This window comes from Belonocnema kinseyi, chromosome 3 (assembly GCF_010883055.1).
Source record: "Belonocnema kinseyi isolate 2016_QV_RU_SX_M_011 chromosome 3, B_treatae_v1, whole genome shotgun sequence".
NCBI lineage: Eukaryota > Metazoa > Arthropoda > Insecta > Hymenoptera > Cynipidae > Belonocnema > Belonocnema kinseyi.
In genome coordinates this window covers 151,415,194-151,433,336 of record NC_046659.1, presented here as the reverse complement: position 1 = coordinate 151,433,336, position 18,143 = coordinate 151,415,194, and the positions used below count along the sequence as shown (strand labels likewise).

At 24.6% G+C, this 18,143-nt stretch overlaps 1 protein-coding gene across 1 annotated transcript; it reads right to left on the bottom strand.

Moving 5' to 3' along the window:
* Positions 1–404: 404 nt before the first annotated feature.
* On the bottom strand, positions 405–15,464 carry LOC117169514 (UPF0472 protein C16orf72 homolog). Its single transcript, XM_033355930.1, has 5 exons — positions 15,069–15,464; positions 14,775–14,846; positions 13,886–14,057; positions 6,434–6,579; positions 405–1,560 (listed from the first exon to the last, which is right to left on the bottom strand). The coding sequence occupies exons 1-5, from the start codon at positions 15,226–15,228 to the stop codon at positions 1,418–1,420; spliced, it is 693 nt and encodes a 230-aa protein (XP_033211821.1). The 5' UTR covers positions 15,229–15,464; the 3' UTR covers positions 405–1,417.
* Between the last annotated feature and the right edge of the window lie 2,679 nt (positions 15,465–18,143).

Below are 18,143 nucleotides of genomic sequence, written 5' to 3'. Positions count from 1 at the left end.
AAGAAGAATTTCTCTATCCACCATTTAGAGAAAAACCAAAAAATCTCGATAAATTTAAACTTCTATGAAATACAGACCAATGAATCGTTTTTCCAGTTTCCTGAAAAACATTGCATATTTCGCGGCAAAAAAAAAACACTAAAAAAAAAAAGAAGAAGAAAATTCTCGAATAAAATATCGAGAGTGAAGATAGAGAATTTCCTGGACCTCCACTGTACAATAATTACAATATTAAATTCTGAAAACAAGTAACTATTGGACAATGTATAAAATACATTGAACTCTTAACTATCTATAAGTATTAGTCGCACAGTAAGATTGAAAGGAAATTTATGCGTTTTGCAGTGCGTGTGTGGTGCATTATTATTTTTTTTCTCGCTTTTTTCTTTCTTTCTTTCATTTTCCGTCAATTTCGTGTATGCCTACGACATTTTCCCTCAACTCTATGTATGTACCTTTGGACAACAAGAGAAACCTTATATAATTATAAAAAAAGAGACCTTTTAATCGTAAAGATTTCGAAATATTCAATTTACCTAGAATCACGTAATATAACAATGTTATAATAAGCAAAAAAAAAAAAACAACAATTATTTAGATTACGAAAGATTTTTCTTCACAAAGAGGTACTTTCGTACACGTGCGGCATCATCATCATCATCATCTCTCGCGATATATACTACCTGGATAGTAAAATAGCTACAAAATATACACCTAACTCTCGAATCGGGAGAAAGACTGTGTCTGTAGTGAGGACATATGCCATAACTTTTAAGTGCCAAGTCGTTGCTCGTCTAGAAAAACGCTGGAAATTCATCAACCCTACCTCGCTCACTGCTTTTAAAAACTTCCTCTCTCAATCATAAAAATTCCCACCCACATTTATTTCGAATCGTCTGAAAAAGTCGTTGATAAGGCAAAAATTTTTATCGAGAAAGTGGATTTCTGCAAAACTTTTTTTGGAAGCAGAGTAAAATGCGAGGGAGATGGGGATGAGCGTCGCTAGTTTTGAAGATGAGCGTCGCTAGTTGGAAAGATGAGCGTCGCTAGCCGTGGCGATGAGCGTCGCTAGTCAGGGAGATGAGCGTCGCCAATTGGAGCGCTTTCGGGTTTCTTTGGTGATGTTGCTGAGAAGCGACAGACGCGGAAATTACTCTAAAAAAAGGAGGGTTGAGATGGTGGGGGGAGGGGGTTTAGAGGGGCGACGAACATGCTCTTTTGGTAAGTTATCAGGATGGTAAATAATCCACCCTCGCAGAATGATTGCACAGCAACAACAACAACAACAACAACAACACTCTCCTCGGGAATCATGTTGCGCGGCTGGATCGTTAGCAATTAATTGTTTAACTAATAATCAGTAGGAAACATAAGGTGTTTGTGTGTGTGTGTGGGCTACTTTACATTTCGCGCACCGTTACATGAAACGCGATCGTTTGTGTGTTGGTGAGCCCATGTCGACATCGTGAGAAGCCGGTCGTTTGTGATGTCGGGCAAACTCGCTACTGATGAAGGCAGAAAGCTCCGATTGTCGTCCCATTCGTCGAGCCATTGGCGAGCCTGAAATCAAAATTTGGGATTTGCATTTTTAACTGGAAATTCCGTGCAATTTTCGACTGCATAATTAATAAAAACAGGAGAATTTTTAAACAAAAAGATGCATTTTTAAACAAGGAGATTCACTTGCGTAAAAAAAAAAATAATTTTCTACAAAAAAGGGAGTTTTTCAAACAAAATACGTATATTTGCAACATAATAGTTGAATTTTCAATTTACAAAAATAAATTATAAGCCAGATTGTTCAATTTCGATCTAGAAATGATCAATTTTCAACAAAGTATATAGATTTTTTAAATAATAGTTTAATTTTTAAATAAAAAATCTAAATTTTCTGCCAAAAATATATTTGAATTTTCAGTTTCAAATCTACGTCTTAATAAATAAAAAATCTGCAACGTAGTTAAACGTTCTACAAAAATAGTCTAAATAGTTGAATTTTCAACGAAATAGTTGAATTTTTTGCTAAAAAATGACAGTTTTCAACAAAAAAATCGAATAGTTAAATTTGCAATTAAAAAATTAATTTCCCAATAAAACAAAGAGAAATTTAACCCAAAGAGATAAATTTGTATATAAGATGATAAATATTCAACTGGAACAGATTAATTTTAAAACAAAAAATTCAACCAAATACATGAAATTTGCAACAAAATAGTTAATTTTTCAACTAAAAAGACCAATTTTCCACCAAATATTTGAATTTCAACTAAAAAGATTCATTTTAAACCAAACTGATAAATCTTTAACAGAAATAGTTAAATATTAAACCAAAAAAGTGAATTAGCAATAAAATACATGAATTTTAAACAAAAAACATAAATTTTCAACTAAAATAATAAATTGTCGACTAGAATAGTTCAATAATAAGTGATTAATTTTCAACTAAAATGACGGAACTTTACAACTAGAATAGGTGTATTTTATACCTAAAAAAATGATGCATTTTTACCTAAAAAATGAAAGTTTTCAACAAAAAATCGAATAGTTAAATTTATAGTTAAAAAATTAATTTTCCAATTTAAAAAAAAATAAACCAAAACATGAAATTTTCAACAAAATAGTTGATTTTTAAACTAAAAAGATCCATTTTAAACAAAAAACATCAATTTTCAACTAAAATAATAAATTGTCGACTGAAATAGTTTGATATTAAACCAAAATGATGAATTTTCAACAAAGAAGAATATTTTTTACCAAAAAAGACCAATTGTCAACTAAAAAATATACTTTTTCATGAAAAGTTCAGTTTTCAATTTTTAAATAATAAACATAAACAAAATATGTAGTTGCATTTTCAAATAAAGTGATGAAATTTCAACTGAAATTATGGATCTTCAACTGGAATAGTTCAATTTTAAATAAAAAAGATGAAATTACAACCAAAAAGATGAATTTTCAATTCAAATGATAAATCTTTAATCAAGAAAATTAATTTTCAACAAAAGAGTTTAACTGGCAACCATATAAACAAATTTTTATTGCAAAAAAGATGAATTCACAAAAAAATTGTATCAGTTGATATTACAACAAAAGAAGTTTTTAGTTTTTAGTCAAAACCAGTTAAATTCAGTTTGAAAATAGAGCTTTTTGTAGACAATTCATCTCTATTTCTCTTCAAAATTTAACAATCTTGATTTAAAATTCAAGTATTTGGTAGAAATATATTTAAATTGTTAAAAATTCCTCTTTTTTGGCATCAAATAATTTTTTAACGTAAAAATGCAACCGTGCGATTAAACATTGATATGTTTTGATTGAAAATCATACTTTTTTCATATATTCATCAGTATTTTTTAAATTTTAAATAAAAATCTTTTCTGGTTTAAATATCAACTATAGGATTTTTTGTTGAAAATTAATATTTTCAGGTAGAAAATTCCACTATTTTGTAGAGAATTCCTTTCTTTGGATTAAAAAATTCAATAGTTTCATTTAAAAAATCAAACTGTTTTGTAGAAAATAGGTTCACTGTTTCCTGAAAATTATTTTTCTTCAATGAAATTTTAACTATTCCATTTTTTGTTTAAGATGGACTGGATCTATTTTGGCTAAGGATTCAACTATTTTATTGAAAATCCGTCTTTTTTGTTAGAAATCAACAATTTTTTTAATTTAAAATAAAAATTTTTGTTTGAAAATTTAATAAGATGAAATTTCAATTAAATTATGCATCTTTAACAAACAAAAAAATAATAATTGTTTTAAAATGGGGCTAAACTTTTTACCCAGAACTTAAATTTTTTTACCAAAAAGACGCATTTTCAACCCGAAAATATAAGTATTCAACAAAAAGTTCACTTTCATCACAAAAGTTGCGGTATTAACTATACAAGAGAAAATTTCAACCAAAAAGATTACTTTTCTACCAATAAACTTGAATGTTTAATGAAAAAAAAATTTCATACAAAAAATGGAAAAGTTACATTGTCAGGTAAAAAATTCATTCATAATAAAAAAAAAATTGAACAAAAAATCAAATTTCTATCAAAAAAGAATGTCCAAAAAATATAGACGAATTGTAACTCAAAATGAAAGAAAAATCAACAAAACAGTTGAATAAACAAAAAACAATATTTTTTTCAAAAACAATAATGGAATCTTTCAACTAATTGTGAGAATTATTAATTTTTTTGGTAAAATTCCCTGTTCCAATTCATAATTTAAATTTGTTCCGAAAGTATCTCGTTTTGTTTTAAAAGTTTTCTGTCAAATTCCCTGTTCCAAATAATAATTTTAATTTTATTTTCGAAAATATCCCGCTTCCAATTAAAATTAGAATTCATTCTTTTAAAGAACTCCCTGTTCCATCTCAGAATTTATTTAAATTTTTTAATTCCCTGTTCCAAGACAAATTATCATTCTTTTGGATAAATACCAGTTTCAACTCAGAATTGGCTGAAATTGACAATTCTCTGCTTCAAATCATAATTAGAATTATTTGTAAAAAGTTCCTGTTCCAATTCAGAATTTTTTTTCCTTTTCGAAAATTTCCAAGTACTAGCTCGGAATTTGTTAAAATTTGAAAATTCTCGTTTCCAAGTCAGAATTATTATTATTCTGGATACAAAGTTAAATGATTTTTATTTTAAATAGTTTCAAAGTCCTTAAAATGCTTCGAAATTTTATTTTAAACTCTTGAAACATCTACATGTTGTTTTACATTTTTTCACTGATTCTTTAATTTAGAGCATGGAAAATGATAATGTGGATTACATTTATACAATTTATGTCTAAATCTTTGAACTCATTACTTTAAAAAAAAATTTAATTCTAAATTTTGAAGTTTATCTGCAAGAAATGTTTGTTATTCTTCTGAATCCTTTCAAAATTCTTAAAAATCTTCTAAATTTTTTGTTCGAAATCTACAAAAATCGATATTTTGTTTTAAATTAGACCAAAGGCTATTTGCACCGAAATTTTGGAAAAATACTGAGATTTTATCGGTACATGTAGACAACAAAATTGAAAAATTCATACTCTAAAGCTAAATATTTTTCCACTAGAAGTAATAAACAATAAACTACAAATGAATTTTAAACTTTTGAAATTGAAGTTTAAAAGCTTTTCTATTCAAAAATGTTGTGTAAAAATGCTGAATAATTTACACGTAAAAAACAATTTTAAATTAAATGCAGATAAACTTCAAAATTTAGAATTAAATTTTTTTTTAAAGTAATGAGTTCAAAGATTTAGACATAAATTGTATAAATGTAATCCACATTATCATTTTCCATGCTCTAAATTAAAGAATCAGTGAACTTTAAACTTTTTAAATTATATTATTTTAAACAATTTTAAGCTAGAAACGTTGAAAATTAAATTTTTTTACAGAACACTTTTTAAATTATAAGTTAAATTATTTTCATTTTAAATAGTTTAAACATCCTTTAAAAGCTTCAACATTTTATTTCAAAATCTTCATAAATCTAGAATTTGTTTTAAATTTATTTATATTTAAAATGTTTTTTAAACTTCTAAATATCGTTTGAAATGAATGTAACTTTTCCTACAACTTTTAGAAAATGCTGTAAATTAAAAAAAAATCTTTAAATCTTCCAGATTCTTTTTAACAAGTTTAAAGCTTTTTGAATATTCTCTTAAAATAATTTTCCAAAACAAAAGTTATTTTCGATTTTCCTAAGAATCTTAAGAAAATTTTCTTTATTCTTTTAAAGCCTTTCAACATTCATAAAAAGTTATTTTTTTTTTTTTAATTTGCACCGAAATTTTGGTACGAATAGCCGAATTTTTCCAGTATACACTTCGTTTAAATTATTTGAAATAATTTAAAGTTTAAAATTAAATTTTTCAAAACTTCTGAATACCTATTAAAATTACTCAGATTTTTTTCTACAAATAATAAGTCTACAATTGTTATTTAAACACCAAAAATCAACAATTTCACTTAAAAATTAAACCTTTTTTAAAAAGATCAAGAAAATTTGTAATGTTCAAGATACTTATACAAATTTATTTATATTTACGGTTGATAAAATGAAAATGTTTTTCATCCAAAATTTCCAACTTCAAAATGCGCTTAATTTTTCAAGTATTTACGACTGCATTTTAAAATTCTTTAAATTAAAAATTAAAATGAAAAATTTTTAAAGCAGAAGATTTTCAAATTACGCATTGTAAACTGAATGATGTCATAATTGAAAAAGATAAAAATTCGACTAAATATTTCAAAAACTATTGAAATAGAACTTAACCAAATTTTGCTGCTAGATATTTGTAAAATTCCCGTTCAAAAAATAAATTCATGGACATTTTCCGGTCTCAAACAATTCCCGTTTATGTTAAAATAAAAATGTTAAAATCTGTATAAACAAAATATGGAGTACATAATTAATAAATATTGATAAATACGTACCAGCGAGAGCAATAGCTTCTCTAAAAGTGTGTAATTCAGGATCTGGCTCACTTCCTGGTGGAGGTGTTGGCGAAACAACCATACTTGCCGTTGGACTTTGAGAAGGAGGTGAACCACAAACCATCATTCGTGGTTTTGGAGAACTTCTGCAATTCAATATTTAAGCCCCTTTTAATCAAAGAAAAAAATTCTCGGTCATTTCCCGGTCAATACAAATTAAAAAATCGAACTCTATTCTAAACATTTTTCCATTTAAAGTGATACAAAATAAACAAATCAAAGCATTTAATATGGAACTCCGGAATTTTAAACTGTTAAAATTAAAGTTTAAAAGTTTTTCAATTCACTTCCCTTTTCCACACTTTAAATGAAATGCAAATAAACTGCAAAATTCGGAATTGCTAACATTCATAAACTATTTTGGAGTTTAAAAATTTGGATTATGTTCCAAAAATATAAATTCACGTTTAAATTGTTTAAATTATAGAATCAATGAACTTAAAAAATTTTTTAAATTATATTATTAAGTTATTTTAGGCTAGAAACATTAAAAATTAAAACAATTTTCAACCAAAAAAAATTTTCCTATCAATAGAGAAAAAAATTCAACCAGAAAATGTGAATTTTTAACCAAAAAGTTTATTTTCATCCAAATAATTAAATTTTCGACAAAAATAATTAAACTTGTAACACAGAGAGAAAAAAAATGCAACAAAATAGTTGAATTTTACACGATTTTTTTCAAAACCAATAATGGAAATGTTCAACTTTCAGTTAAAAATTATTAGCCTTCAGAAATCTGAATAAAATTAATTTCAACTAATTGTAAGAATTATAAATTTTTTGTAAAATTCCCTGTTCCAATTCATAATTTAAATTTTGTCCGAAAGTACCTCGTTTCATTTTAAAATTATAATTTTGTTTAAAAAATTCAATTTTCCATTAATAATAATTATTCTCCTGTATAAATTCCAGTTTCAACTCAAAATTGGTGAACATTTTTTTTTTAATTCAAAATTATATTAAGTTATTTTAGACAAGAAACATGAAATAAAATAAAATAAAATTGTCCTACAACTTCTAGAAAATCCTGCAAGAATTATAAATAACAATTGAAAACTTATTATTTGTAAAAAAAAATAGAATAATTTTAAGAGATATTATAATTTTTTTAAAGATTTTAAATTAATTTAGAACTTGAAATGATATCAAATAATTTAAACCGACAAAATTCGACTATTCGTACTGAAATTTCGGTGCAAATACCCACAACCTAATATAAAATCAAATGTAGACTTTTGCAGATTTCAAACAAATAATTAAAAAGCTTTTTAAGAATTTTATTTTAACAGAATATTTAAAAAGATTTTAAGAGGTTTCCAAAATTCTAGGAAAAATTCTATTCATTTGAAAATACTTTTAGAAATTCTGAAAAAAATTCCACACACTTCGTTTAAATTACTTGACATGAAGTTTTAAATTAATTTTGAATCTTTTCAAAACTTCTAAAAACCTCTTAAAATTATTCAAATTTTTTAAACAAATAATATGTGTTTAATTATTATTTCTACATAAAAATTCAACAATTTTGCTTATAAATTAAACATTTTTTAAATAGAACAATAAAAATTGAAACGTTAAAAGTTTAAAAGCTCTTCGAAATTCTAGAGATTCAACTCTTTCTATGTAAAACAATACAATTTCAAATTGTTAACTTTTAAGCTAGAAACTTAACATTTATTAAATTAAAAGTTATTCTTATTTTAAATAGTTTAAAAATCCTTAAAATGTTTCAACATTTTATTTCAAAATATTGAAACATTTACGACATTTTTTCAAATTTTTCAATATTTTGAATTTTTTTCAGATTTTCTAACCATCTTTTAAAATGATTCGAATTTCTTCGACAAAATTTGTTTAAATACTGCCTTCTGAAGTCTTTCAAAATTCTTGAAAAGCATCGAATCTTTTTGTTCGAAAGCTTGCAAAATCTATATTTAGTTTCAAATTAGAAATTTTGTGTAAATTATTCGAAGTCATTAAAAATTTTTTATTAATTTTAAATTTTTTCGTTCTTCTTAATAATTTTTTAACTTACTAGAATTTTTAATATTTAATTTATAATAACTGATTTTAAATTAACCGTAAGATATTTCTAAATATTAAGTACTTGTTCTTTTTCTTAATTGATAAATTTCGAATTGAATGGTTTAAAAACAGAATATTTTAGACTGAAATAATATTTGAAATTTAAAAAAATCCTTTAATTATAAATATGTTATTTTGAAGTTATTTTATTATTCACTTATTAAATCCTAAAGTACAATTTTATTTTAAAAATCATTAATTAATTTATAGTCACTGTTGATCAACCAACAATGATTTTTTTTAATAAAAAATCTTCGATTTTAAAAGCTTTTTAAATTTTAATTGTTTGATTCTTTAGAACTGCATTTTAAAATTCCTTAAATTAAAAGGTAAGGTTAAATTTTCTACGAAAAAAGACTCATTTAAACAACAAAAAAAAGTACATGATTTTTCATATAAAAAAGAATATAAATATTACAAAAATTATTTTAAAAAAAAAAGATTTACGAACCAAAATTAGAATGGCTCAATTTTCAGTTAGAAAAGTAAATTTTAAACATAGAAAAACGAGTTTTCAGCAAAATTAATTAATTTTGAACTCAAAATATAAGTTTTCAAACAAAAATTGATCAGTTACAGCTTTAGTTGTTAAAAAAATGAATTTTCAACCAAAGAAATTAATTTGTAATCACAGTGATGAATTTTCAAACCAGAAGATAAATTTTCTATAAGAAAAACGAATTTTTAACTAAACAGATAAATTTTCTACCAAAAATAAAATTCTTACACCTCCAGTTAGTAAAACAAATTTTCAACGACAAAAAACAATCAATTTTCAACAGAAATTAATTTTTAACCAAAAAGATGAAGCTTCAACTAATGAATGTTCTCTTCTACCAAAAAATAGGGATTTCCAACAAATAGTTGCATTTTAACCCAAAATCCTTAAATTTTCGACTAAAAATACAATAATAAAATTTTTAGAAAAAAAAACACTTAATTTTCAATAACATCAAAGTAAATTTTCGACGAAATGGTATAACTTTGAACCAAGAAGATTACATTTCTATCGAACGAAATAAATTTTCGACAAAAAATTGAACATTCAAATTTTCAATTAAAAAAATTAATTCTAAATAAGAAATAAAAAAATAATTTTGAACCAAAAGATCAATTTTCAATTGATATGATGTATTTCTACTAAAATAAACGAATTTTCAACTAAGGTAAATTTCGATTAAAAAAGGTTTTTTTCAATTAAAATGATAAAGCATCAACCAAACAAATGAATTTTTAAGAAAACAATTCCACTTCCAAACAAATATGTTGACAATTTTTATTTCAATGTTAAAAATTTAATTATTTCGTTGAAAATTCAACTATGTTGTTGAAAATTTAATTATTTTGTTTGATATTCAACAATTTTGTTTAAAATTTAATTATTTTGCTTAACATTCAACTATTTGTTTGAAAATACAGCTATTTTGTTTAAAATTGAACTATTTTTTAAGGAAATTATTTATTTTTGTTCGAGATTAATCATTTTATTTAAAAATTCAACTATTTGGTTTAAAATTCGATTTTTTGTGAATATTTAACTGCTTTGTTGAATATTCGTTTTGAGAAAAAAAAAAAATCAATGATATTTTACCAAATTTGCCGTTTTAGATTGCAAATTCAATTATTTTGTTTAACGCTCAACTATTTTGTGAGTACATTTTTTTTCAAGATTTACATTTTTATTTGAAAATTCAACAATTTTGTTGAAAATTTAATTATTTTGTTTAACAATCAACTATTTGGACAAAAATTCAATTCTTTTGTTTAAAATTCAAATATTTTGTGAGGAAATTATTTATTTTGGTTCAAGATTCATTACTTTATTTGAAAATTCAACTGTTTTTTTGAAAATTAGATTTTTTTGTAATTATTTAACTGCTTTGTTGAAAATTCTTTTCGTGCATGAACAAAATCAACGGTCTTTACCAAAATTTATGATTTTTGATTGAAAATTCAACTATTTTGTGAGGCAATTATTTATTTTTGTTCAATATTCATTACTTTATTTAAAAATTCAACTCTTTTGTAAAAAATTAAATTATTTTGTTTAATATTCCACTTTTTCATTTAAAATTGAACTATTCTGTTTTAATTTCAATTATTTAGTTGAAAATGAAATTGCTTTGTTTAAAACTTAACTGTTTTGTTAAAATTTTTATTACTTTCTTGATTATTCAACTATGTTGTTGAAAATTCAATTACTTTCTCTGAAGTTTAACTATTATGTGAGTAAATTATTTATCTCTGTTCAAGATTTATCATTTTATTTGAAAGTTTAAACATTCTGTTTAAAATTCAACGGTCTGATCCAAAATTTGTGGTTTTGAATTGTGAAAATTTAATGATTTTGTTTCATATTCAAGTATTTTATTAAAAATTCAATTATTTTGTTTAAAATTTAACTATTTTGTTTGAAATTCAAGTTTTTTATGAGTAAACTATTTACTTTTGTTCAAAATTCATCATTTAATTTATTTAAAAGTCAACTATTTAAATTTTTTAAAATTATTTCGTTGAATATTCAACTAATTTGTTGAAAACTTAATTATTTTGTTTACAATTTCACTAAGTTGTTCAAGATTACATTATTTTGTTCAATATTCAACTATTTTGTTGAATAGTTAATTTTGTTGTGAATGTTTAATTGGTTTGTTGAACATTCGATTTGTGCATACAAAATTCAACCGTATTTTACGAAAAATTTCGTTTTGGATTGAAAATTTAATTATTTTGTGACAAAATTATTTATTTTTACTCAAAATTAATCATTTTATTTTAAACTTCAAATATTTTGATTAAAATTCAACGGTCGGATACAAAATTTGTCGTTTTGAATTCAAAATGTAATTATTTTGTTTCATATTCAACTATTTTGTTGAAAATTCAATTATTTTGTTAAAAATTCGACTATTTTGTTGAAAATTCAATTATTTTGTTTAAAATTCAACAATTCAGTGAAAAATGCAACTATTTTGTGAGGAAATTATTCCTTGTTGTTCAAGCTTCATCATTTTATTTCATAATTTAATTATTTTGTTTAATATTTAACTATTTTATTTAAAATTTAACTATTTTGTTTTTATTTCAATTATTTGGTTGAAAATGAAATTATTTTGTTTAAAACTTAACTGTTTTGTTAAAAAATTAATTATTTTGTTGATTATTCAACTTTTGTTTAAAATTTAACTATTTTGTTTGAAATTTGACTTTTTTATGAGTATACTATTTATTTTTGTTTAAGATTTATCATTTAATTTGTTTAAAAGTCAACCATTTACATTTTTTAAAATTATTTCGTTGAATATTCAACTAATTTATTGAAAATTTAATTATTTTGTTAAAAATTAAACTATTTGGTTAAAAATTCAATTATTTTGTTTAAAATTCGACTCTTTTGTGAGTAAATTATATATTTTTGTTCAAGATTCATCATTTAATTTTTTTTTAATTCAACTCTTATGTAAAAATTTTAATTATTTTGTTTAATATTCAACTATTTTGTTGAAAATTCATTCATTTTCTTTAAAATTCAACAATTCAGTGGAAAATGCAACTATTTTGTGAGGAAATTATTCATTGTTGTTCAAGCTTCATAATTTTATTTGAAAATTCAACTATTGTTTAAAATTTAACTATTTTTTTGAATGACTCATTATTTCGTTTAAAGTTTCACTACGTTATTGAACATTAAATTATTTCGTTAAATATTCAACTATTTTGTTGAAAATTTAATTATTTTATTTAATATTTAACTATTTTTTGAATATTTAATTATTGCGATTCAAAATTCAACTATTTTGTGAGTAAAATATTTATTTTTGTTCAAGATTCATGATTTTATATGAAAATTCAACTATTTTGTTACAAGTTTGATTTTTTGTGAATGTTTAACTATTTTGTTCATACAAAATTCGACGGTCTTAGACAAAATGTGTATATTTGGATTGGAAATTTGATTATTATGATTAAAAATCCAACTATTTGGTTGAAAATTCATTTATTTTCTTTAAAATTTAACTATTTTGTTGTAATTTTAATTACTTAATTGAAAATTTAATTATTTTGTTTTAAATTCAACTATTTTGTTTGAAGTGTGAGTACGTAACTTATTTCTGTTTAAGATTCATCATTTTATTTTTAAATTTAAATAATTTGTTTAAAATTTAACGGTTTGATACAAAATTTTGTCGTTTTGAATTGGAAATTTAATTATTTTGTTTCATATTCAACTATTTTGTTGAAAATTCTATTATTTTGTTGAAAATTTAGTTATTCTGTTTAAATTTCAATTATTGGGTTAAAAATGAAATTGTTTTGTTTGAAATTCGACTCTTTCGTGAGTAAAGTATTTATTTTTGTTCAAGATTCATCATTTAATTCATTTAAAAGTCAACTATTTAATTTTCTTTTTAATTATTTCGTTGAATATTCAACTAATTTGTTGAAAACTTAATTATTTTGTTTAAAATTCAAGTATTTTGTTGAATAATTAATTGTTGTTAAAAATTTCACTATGTTGTTGAAAATTACATTATTTTCTTCAATATTCAACTATTTTGTTGAAAAGTTAATTTTGTTGTGAATGTTTAATTGGTTTGTTGAACATTCGGTTTGTGCATACAAAATTCAACCGTATTTTACGAAATTTTTCGTTTTGGACAGAAAATTTAATTATTTTATTTCATATTCAACTATTTTGAGAGTAAGATATCTATTTTTGTTCAAGATTCATAATTTAATTTGTTTAAAAGTCAACTATTTTGTTGAAAATTTAATTATTTTGTTTAGAATTCAACTATTTTGTTAAATAATTAATTATTTTGTTTAAAATTGCACTATGTTATGGAACATTAAATTACTTTGTTTAATATTGAACTATTTTGTGAGAAAATCATTTATTTTTGTTCAAGATACATCATTTTATTTGAAAATTCAACTATTTTGTTAATAATTTAATTATTTTGTTTAACATTCTATTATCTTATTCAAAATTAAACTATTTTCTTGGAAACTTAATTATTATTATTTTTTTTAATATTCAACAACTTGTTTTAAAAAATTCGATCATTTGATTAAAAAATAAAATTTTTGCAGATTGGAGAATAGTTGGATTTTCTTCAACTCGAATTTAAGAAGAAAAAAAATAAAGTTCTTTAGAAACAGAGAATTCTTCTAAAAGGGTAAAAATATGTTTGAACTCTGAAAAATGAACAAAAATCCCAAATAAAGGGATTATAGCTGATTTTGAGGAAAAAAAATTGCAAATCACACATTTCCGAAATCTTGAAGGTAGTGCAAACTTACCTGTGAGAGTGTGGCCTTGGCGGAGGTGGTTTCCCAGCTAGGTATGCCAACAAGTCTTCCCTGCGGATCATACGCCTTTTTTTCCTTGCCCAGTTCATTATTTCTTTACTACGTTTTTGCTTCCCCGTTTCAATCCCTAAATCACCGCATCTCTTTATACCTTCCACTGAATCTGCAATCGAAAAATATTCCAAAATTAATTTTCGAGTCGACCAAGTATTCTCGCACTTGCCTAATCTAATAAATAACATTTTCAATATCTCCAAGAGATTTTGCAGCCTAGCATGGAAATTGTCTTCAATTACATAAGCGCGAAGAAGAAAAAAAAGTGATTCGGAACACTGAACCACTAAAGTTTGTTTCTTTCACAGTTTATTATTAGTCAAGTTCATTAACCCAGCGACTCTATCATAAAACAGTACAAATATAAAGTATTAAGAGCGCAAATTCCACACTCTACAAGGCAAATAAACATCTTTCGGAGCAAAGGTCTATCAAAAAGTGTAAAGTTGCGCAAGAAAAATTTGCTCAAGTTTTTGCAATGAATCACTCGAATAATAATGATGATAATGATGACAAGAAAGCAGAGTAAACGTTCCAAATTGACGTTTTTCAGATCTCGAGAGACGTTTTTCTTTGTGCGGAAAATAAAATGCGTCGCAGAAAGAGTACCGAAAAGCTGCGAACAGCTGACCGATATCAAAGGTCAGCTGTTGGGTTGAGGGTGCTCGCGAGAAAGTGAAGGTTCGACACAAAGGGTCAAAAAGCACGAAGTCACGAATTACGGAGCTGGAGAAAGGAATGTAGAAGCAGATCGTAAGGAGAGGAGGGGATTTAGGCAGGCAGGAAGGCAGACAAGGCAAGAAAAGAGAAGAGTCAAGACACGCACCTTTGTACAACGAGGTAACCGTACCCGCAGCCGTCTGAAAGGGCAGCCAAAGGGATGCACCCTGAGTGCGATCTGCAAAAAATAAAGAAATTTTGCTTTAGAAAATCGATAGACACGGGTTCCACTCGTGAGCGATCGTGCCTCCTCACAAAATGGATGTCACTCAAAATGGCAACAGAGGAAGACAAGACGGCCAGTTGGGGCGTTGCGTTGGGCAAAGGGCTAGGCACAATCAACACAGAGAATCGGAGGCACGATCGTTGGGAAAATCGGAGAAAACGTGTCGGAGCCTGCCTTTGTAGAGCTGGGCGATGGCTGAGGCTGTCGAGTGAAACCCAGACCAGATTTGGTGCGTGTAGTGTTCCTTGCTGTTGTAATGTTGCTGTTCGAAGTCGGGCTCGGCCTCGATCGAGGCGACGCATTGCTGCTCCCAATCATCCCAATCGTCGCTCATGGTGGCACGCCTCACTCGCACTCGCGAGAAAAAACGATTTTCGGGTTCACACCTTTTCACAAATGCACCACACGATCAATCAAAATAATCTTAGTCAAGGTTTTAATCGTTTATTCCTTTTTTTTAACGAGGATCAGTCGCGACACGCGAGGGCAACGCGAGGACGACAAGTCGACAACACAGCCACACTACACGTACGTTTCATTCCCATTCCATTCCCTGTTCCCACTTCCCTTTCTCTGTTTCATCCATTCGTGCATGGAAGCCTAGTGTGTGGATGAGGCACGAGAGGGCTCTACGGTATTGGCGCGCAAGCGCGGTAGTTCCTCAAGACCAACTGCCGCGAAAATTCGAATTGAATCAGAGAAAAATATTTTTGTTGCTTTTTCCACCTCTACGATTCTTCGTCACAGATCATCAAGAAGAGCCGCAAATGCTTCAGATTTTAAATCGAAGTAATTAATCTTTCAACCAAATAGTTCAATTTTCAATCCAAAAACGACGAATTTTACAGAAGACCGTTTAATTTTTATGTAAAAAACGAGTGTTTACAAAAGCAGTTAAATATTTACAAAAAAATTTAATTTTCAACAAAATTTTTGAATTTTTAAATAAAGTGATGAACCTTTTAAAAACATAAATAAATTTTTCCTAAAATGGTTCAACTTTCAAATAAATAGGTCAATTTTAATCAGCAAATATAAATTTTTAATTGCATAATCGAATTTTTAAACATAACAGTTTAAACTTCAATAAAAAAGACGGATGTTTTAAAAGATTGTGGAATTTTCCATGCAAAAATACACATTTTCAACCAAGCAGTGGAATATTCAACAAAATAATTGAATTTCCTACAAAATAGTGGAATTTTAAGCAAATTATTACATTTGTATCAAAATAGTTATATTAAAAAACAAAAGATGATTCTTGAAGAAAAATAAATCATTTGTTCAGAAAGTAGTTCAACTTTTGAATAAATAGTTCAATTTTAAATCAAATAATAGAATTTTCAACAAATAGTTTAATTTAAAAAAATAAACAAAATATTTGAATTTTTAAATAAAATAATGAATCTTGAACAAAAATCAATCATTCACTCACAAAATAGTATAATATTAAATAAAATAATTAAATTGTCAAATAAAATTATGAATCTGCAAAAAAAGGAATTCTTCACAAAGCACTTTAACTTTCAACCAAGTAGTTAAATATTCTTGAAAAAATTCAATTTTTTAACAAAATAGTTGAATTTCTAATAAATTAATTAGATATTAAACAAAATAGTTTAATTTTCAAATCAAATTAGGAATCTTGAACAAAAACAAATAATTTGTTTAAAAAGTAGTTAAACTTTTAAATAAATATTTCAATTTTAAACCAAATAATAGATTTTTCAACAAATTTTTAAATTAAAAAAAGCTAAATCAATTTTAAGCAAAATATTTTAATTTTTAAATAAAATTATGAATCTTGAACAAAAATCAATAATTGACTCACAAAATAGTTAAATAGTAAAAAAATAATTAAATTTTCAAATAAAATGATGAATCTTTTAAAAAAAGAGAGGAATTCTGCACAAATTAGTTTAATTTTCAACCAAGTAGTTAAAATTTGAACGTACAAAAATAAATTTTTAACCAAATAGTCGAAGTTTCTCACAGAAAATTTAAACTTCAATCAAAAAGATGAATTTTTCAAAAGAACGTGGAATTTTCAATTCAAAAAGGCGCATTTTTAACCGAGTAGTTGAATATTTAATAAAATAATTTAATATCCTACAAAATATTAGAATTTTAAGCAAATAAATACATTTGTAATAACATAGTTATATCAAAAAAAAAACAAGAATCTTAAAAAAAAATTAGGACATTTTTCACAAAGAACTTCAACTTTCAACCAAACAATTAAATATTCACGACAAAATTTAATTTTCAACAAAATATATGAATATTCAAATAAAATTATGAATCTTAAACAAAAAAATTTGTTCAGAAAGTAATTCAACTTTCAACGAAGTAGTTGTATTTCCAAGTGAAAAATATTAATATGCAATAAAAAGAAAATGAATTTTCAATAAAATTATTGGATTATAAATCAAATGAGTAAAGTTTAAACAAAATTGTTGAATTTCTAAATGAAATGGTGAATCTTTAACAAAAGTAGTTTAATATTCGCTGAAAGTTTTAATTTTCAACAAAATAGTTGAATTTTAAACAAAGTGATTAAATTTTCAACAAAATTGTAGTAAATCTTCAACAAAAATAAATACATTTTTCGAAATATACTTCAACTTTGAAATAATTACTTCATTTTTAAAGAAAATAATAGAATTTTCAACAAATAGTTGAATTTAAACAAAATACTTGAATTTTCAAATAAAATGATGAGTTTTGAAGAAAGTAATTATTTACTCACAAAATAGTTGAATTGTAAATATTATATAATTAAATTTTCAAATACAAAAATAAATTTTTATACCAAATGGTCGAAATCTCTAGCAAAAAAATTTAAACTTCAACCAAAAGAACGAATTTTGTACAAAAAAGTTGAATTTTCAATGCAAAAGAAGAGAAATTTTTAACAAAGCAATGGAATATTTAACAAAATAATTACATTTCAAATCAAATAGTCGAATTAAAAACATTATATTTTTAACAAAATAGTTGAATTATAAAAAAAAATTAAATTTTTAACAAAATAGTTGAATATGAAACAAGATAATTAAATTTTCAATCCAAAATGACGAATTTTTTTTAAAACGATCGTTGATTTCTTTATGCCCAAAACCATTGTTCAACAAAGTAGGTATTTTTTACGAGGGTAGTTCAATAAGTCCTTAGAATGAAGTATAAAAACAATTTTTTTGGGTAAATTTTTTTTAATTTTTCAACATAATCTCCTTGGAGCTCTATACA

Coding starts and splice junctions, on each gene's coding strand:
- LOC117169514 (XM_033355930.1), bottom strand. CDS start 15,228: ATGAGCGACGATTGGGATGATTGGGAGCAGCAATGCGTCGCCTCGATC. Junction 14,058..14,774: donor GGTTACCTCGTTGTACAAAG/GTGCGTGTCTTG, acceptor TTTCGATTGCAG/ATTCAGTGGAAGGTATAAAG. Junction 6,580..13,885: donor CCAAGGCCACACTCTCACAG/GTAAGTTTGCAC, acceptor ATTGAATTGCAG/AAGTTCTCCAAAACCACGAA.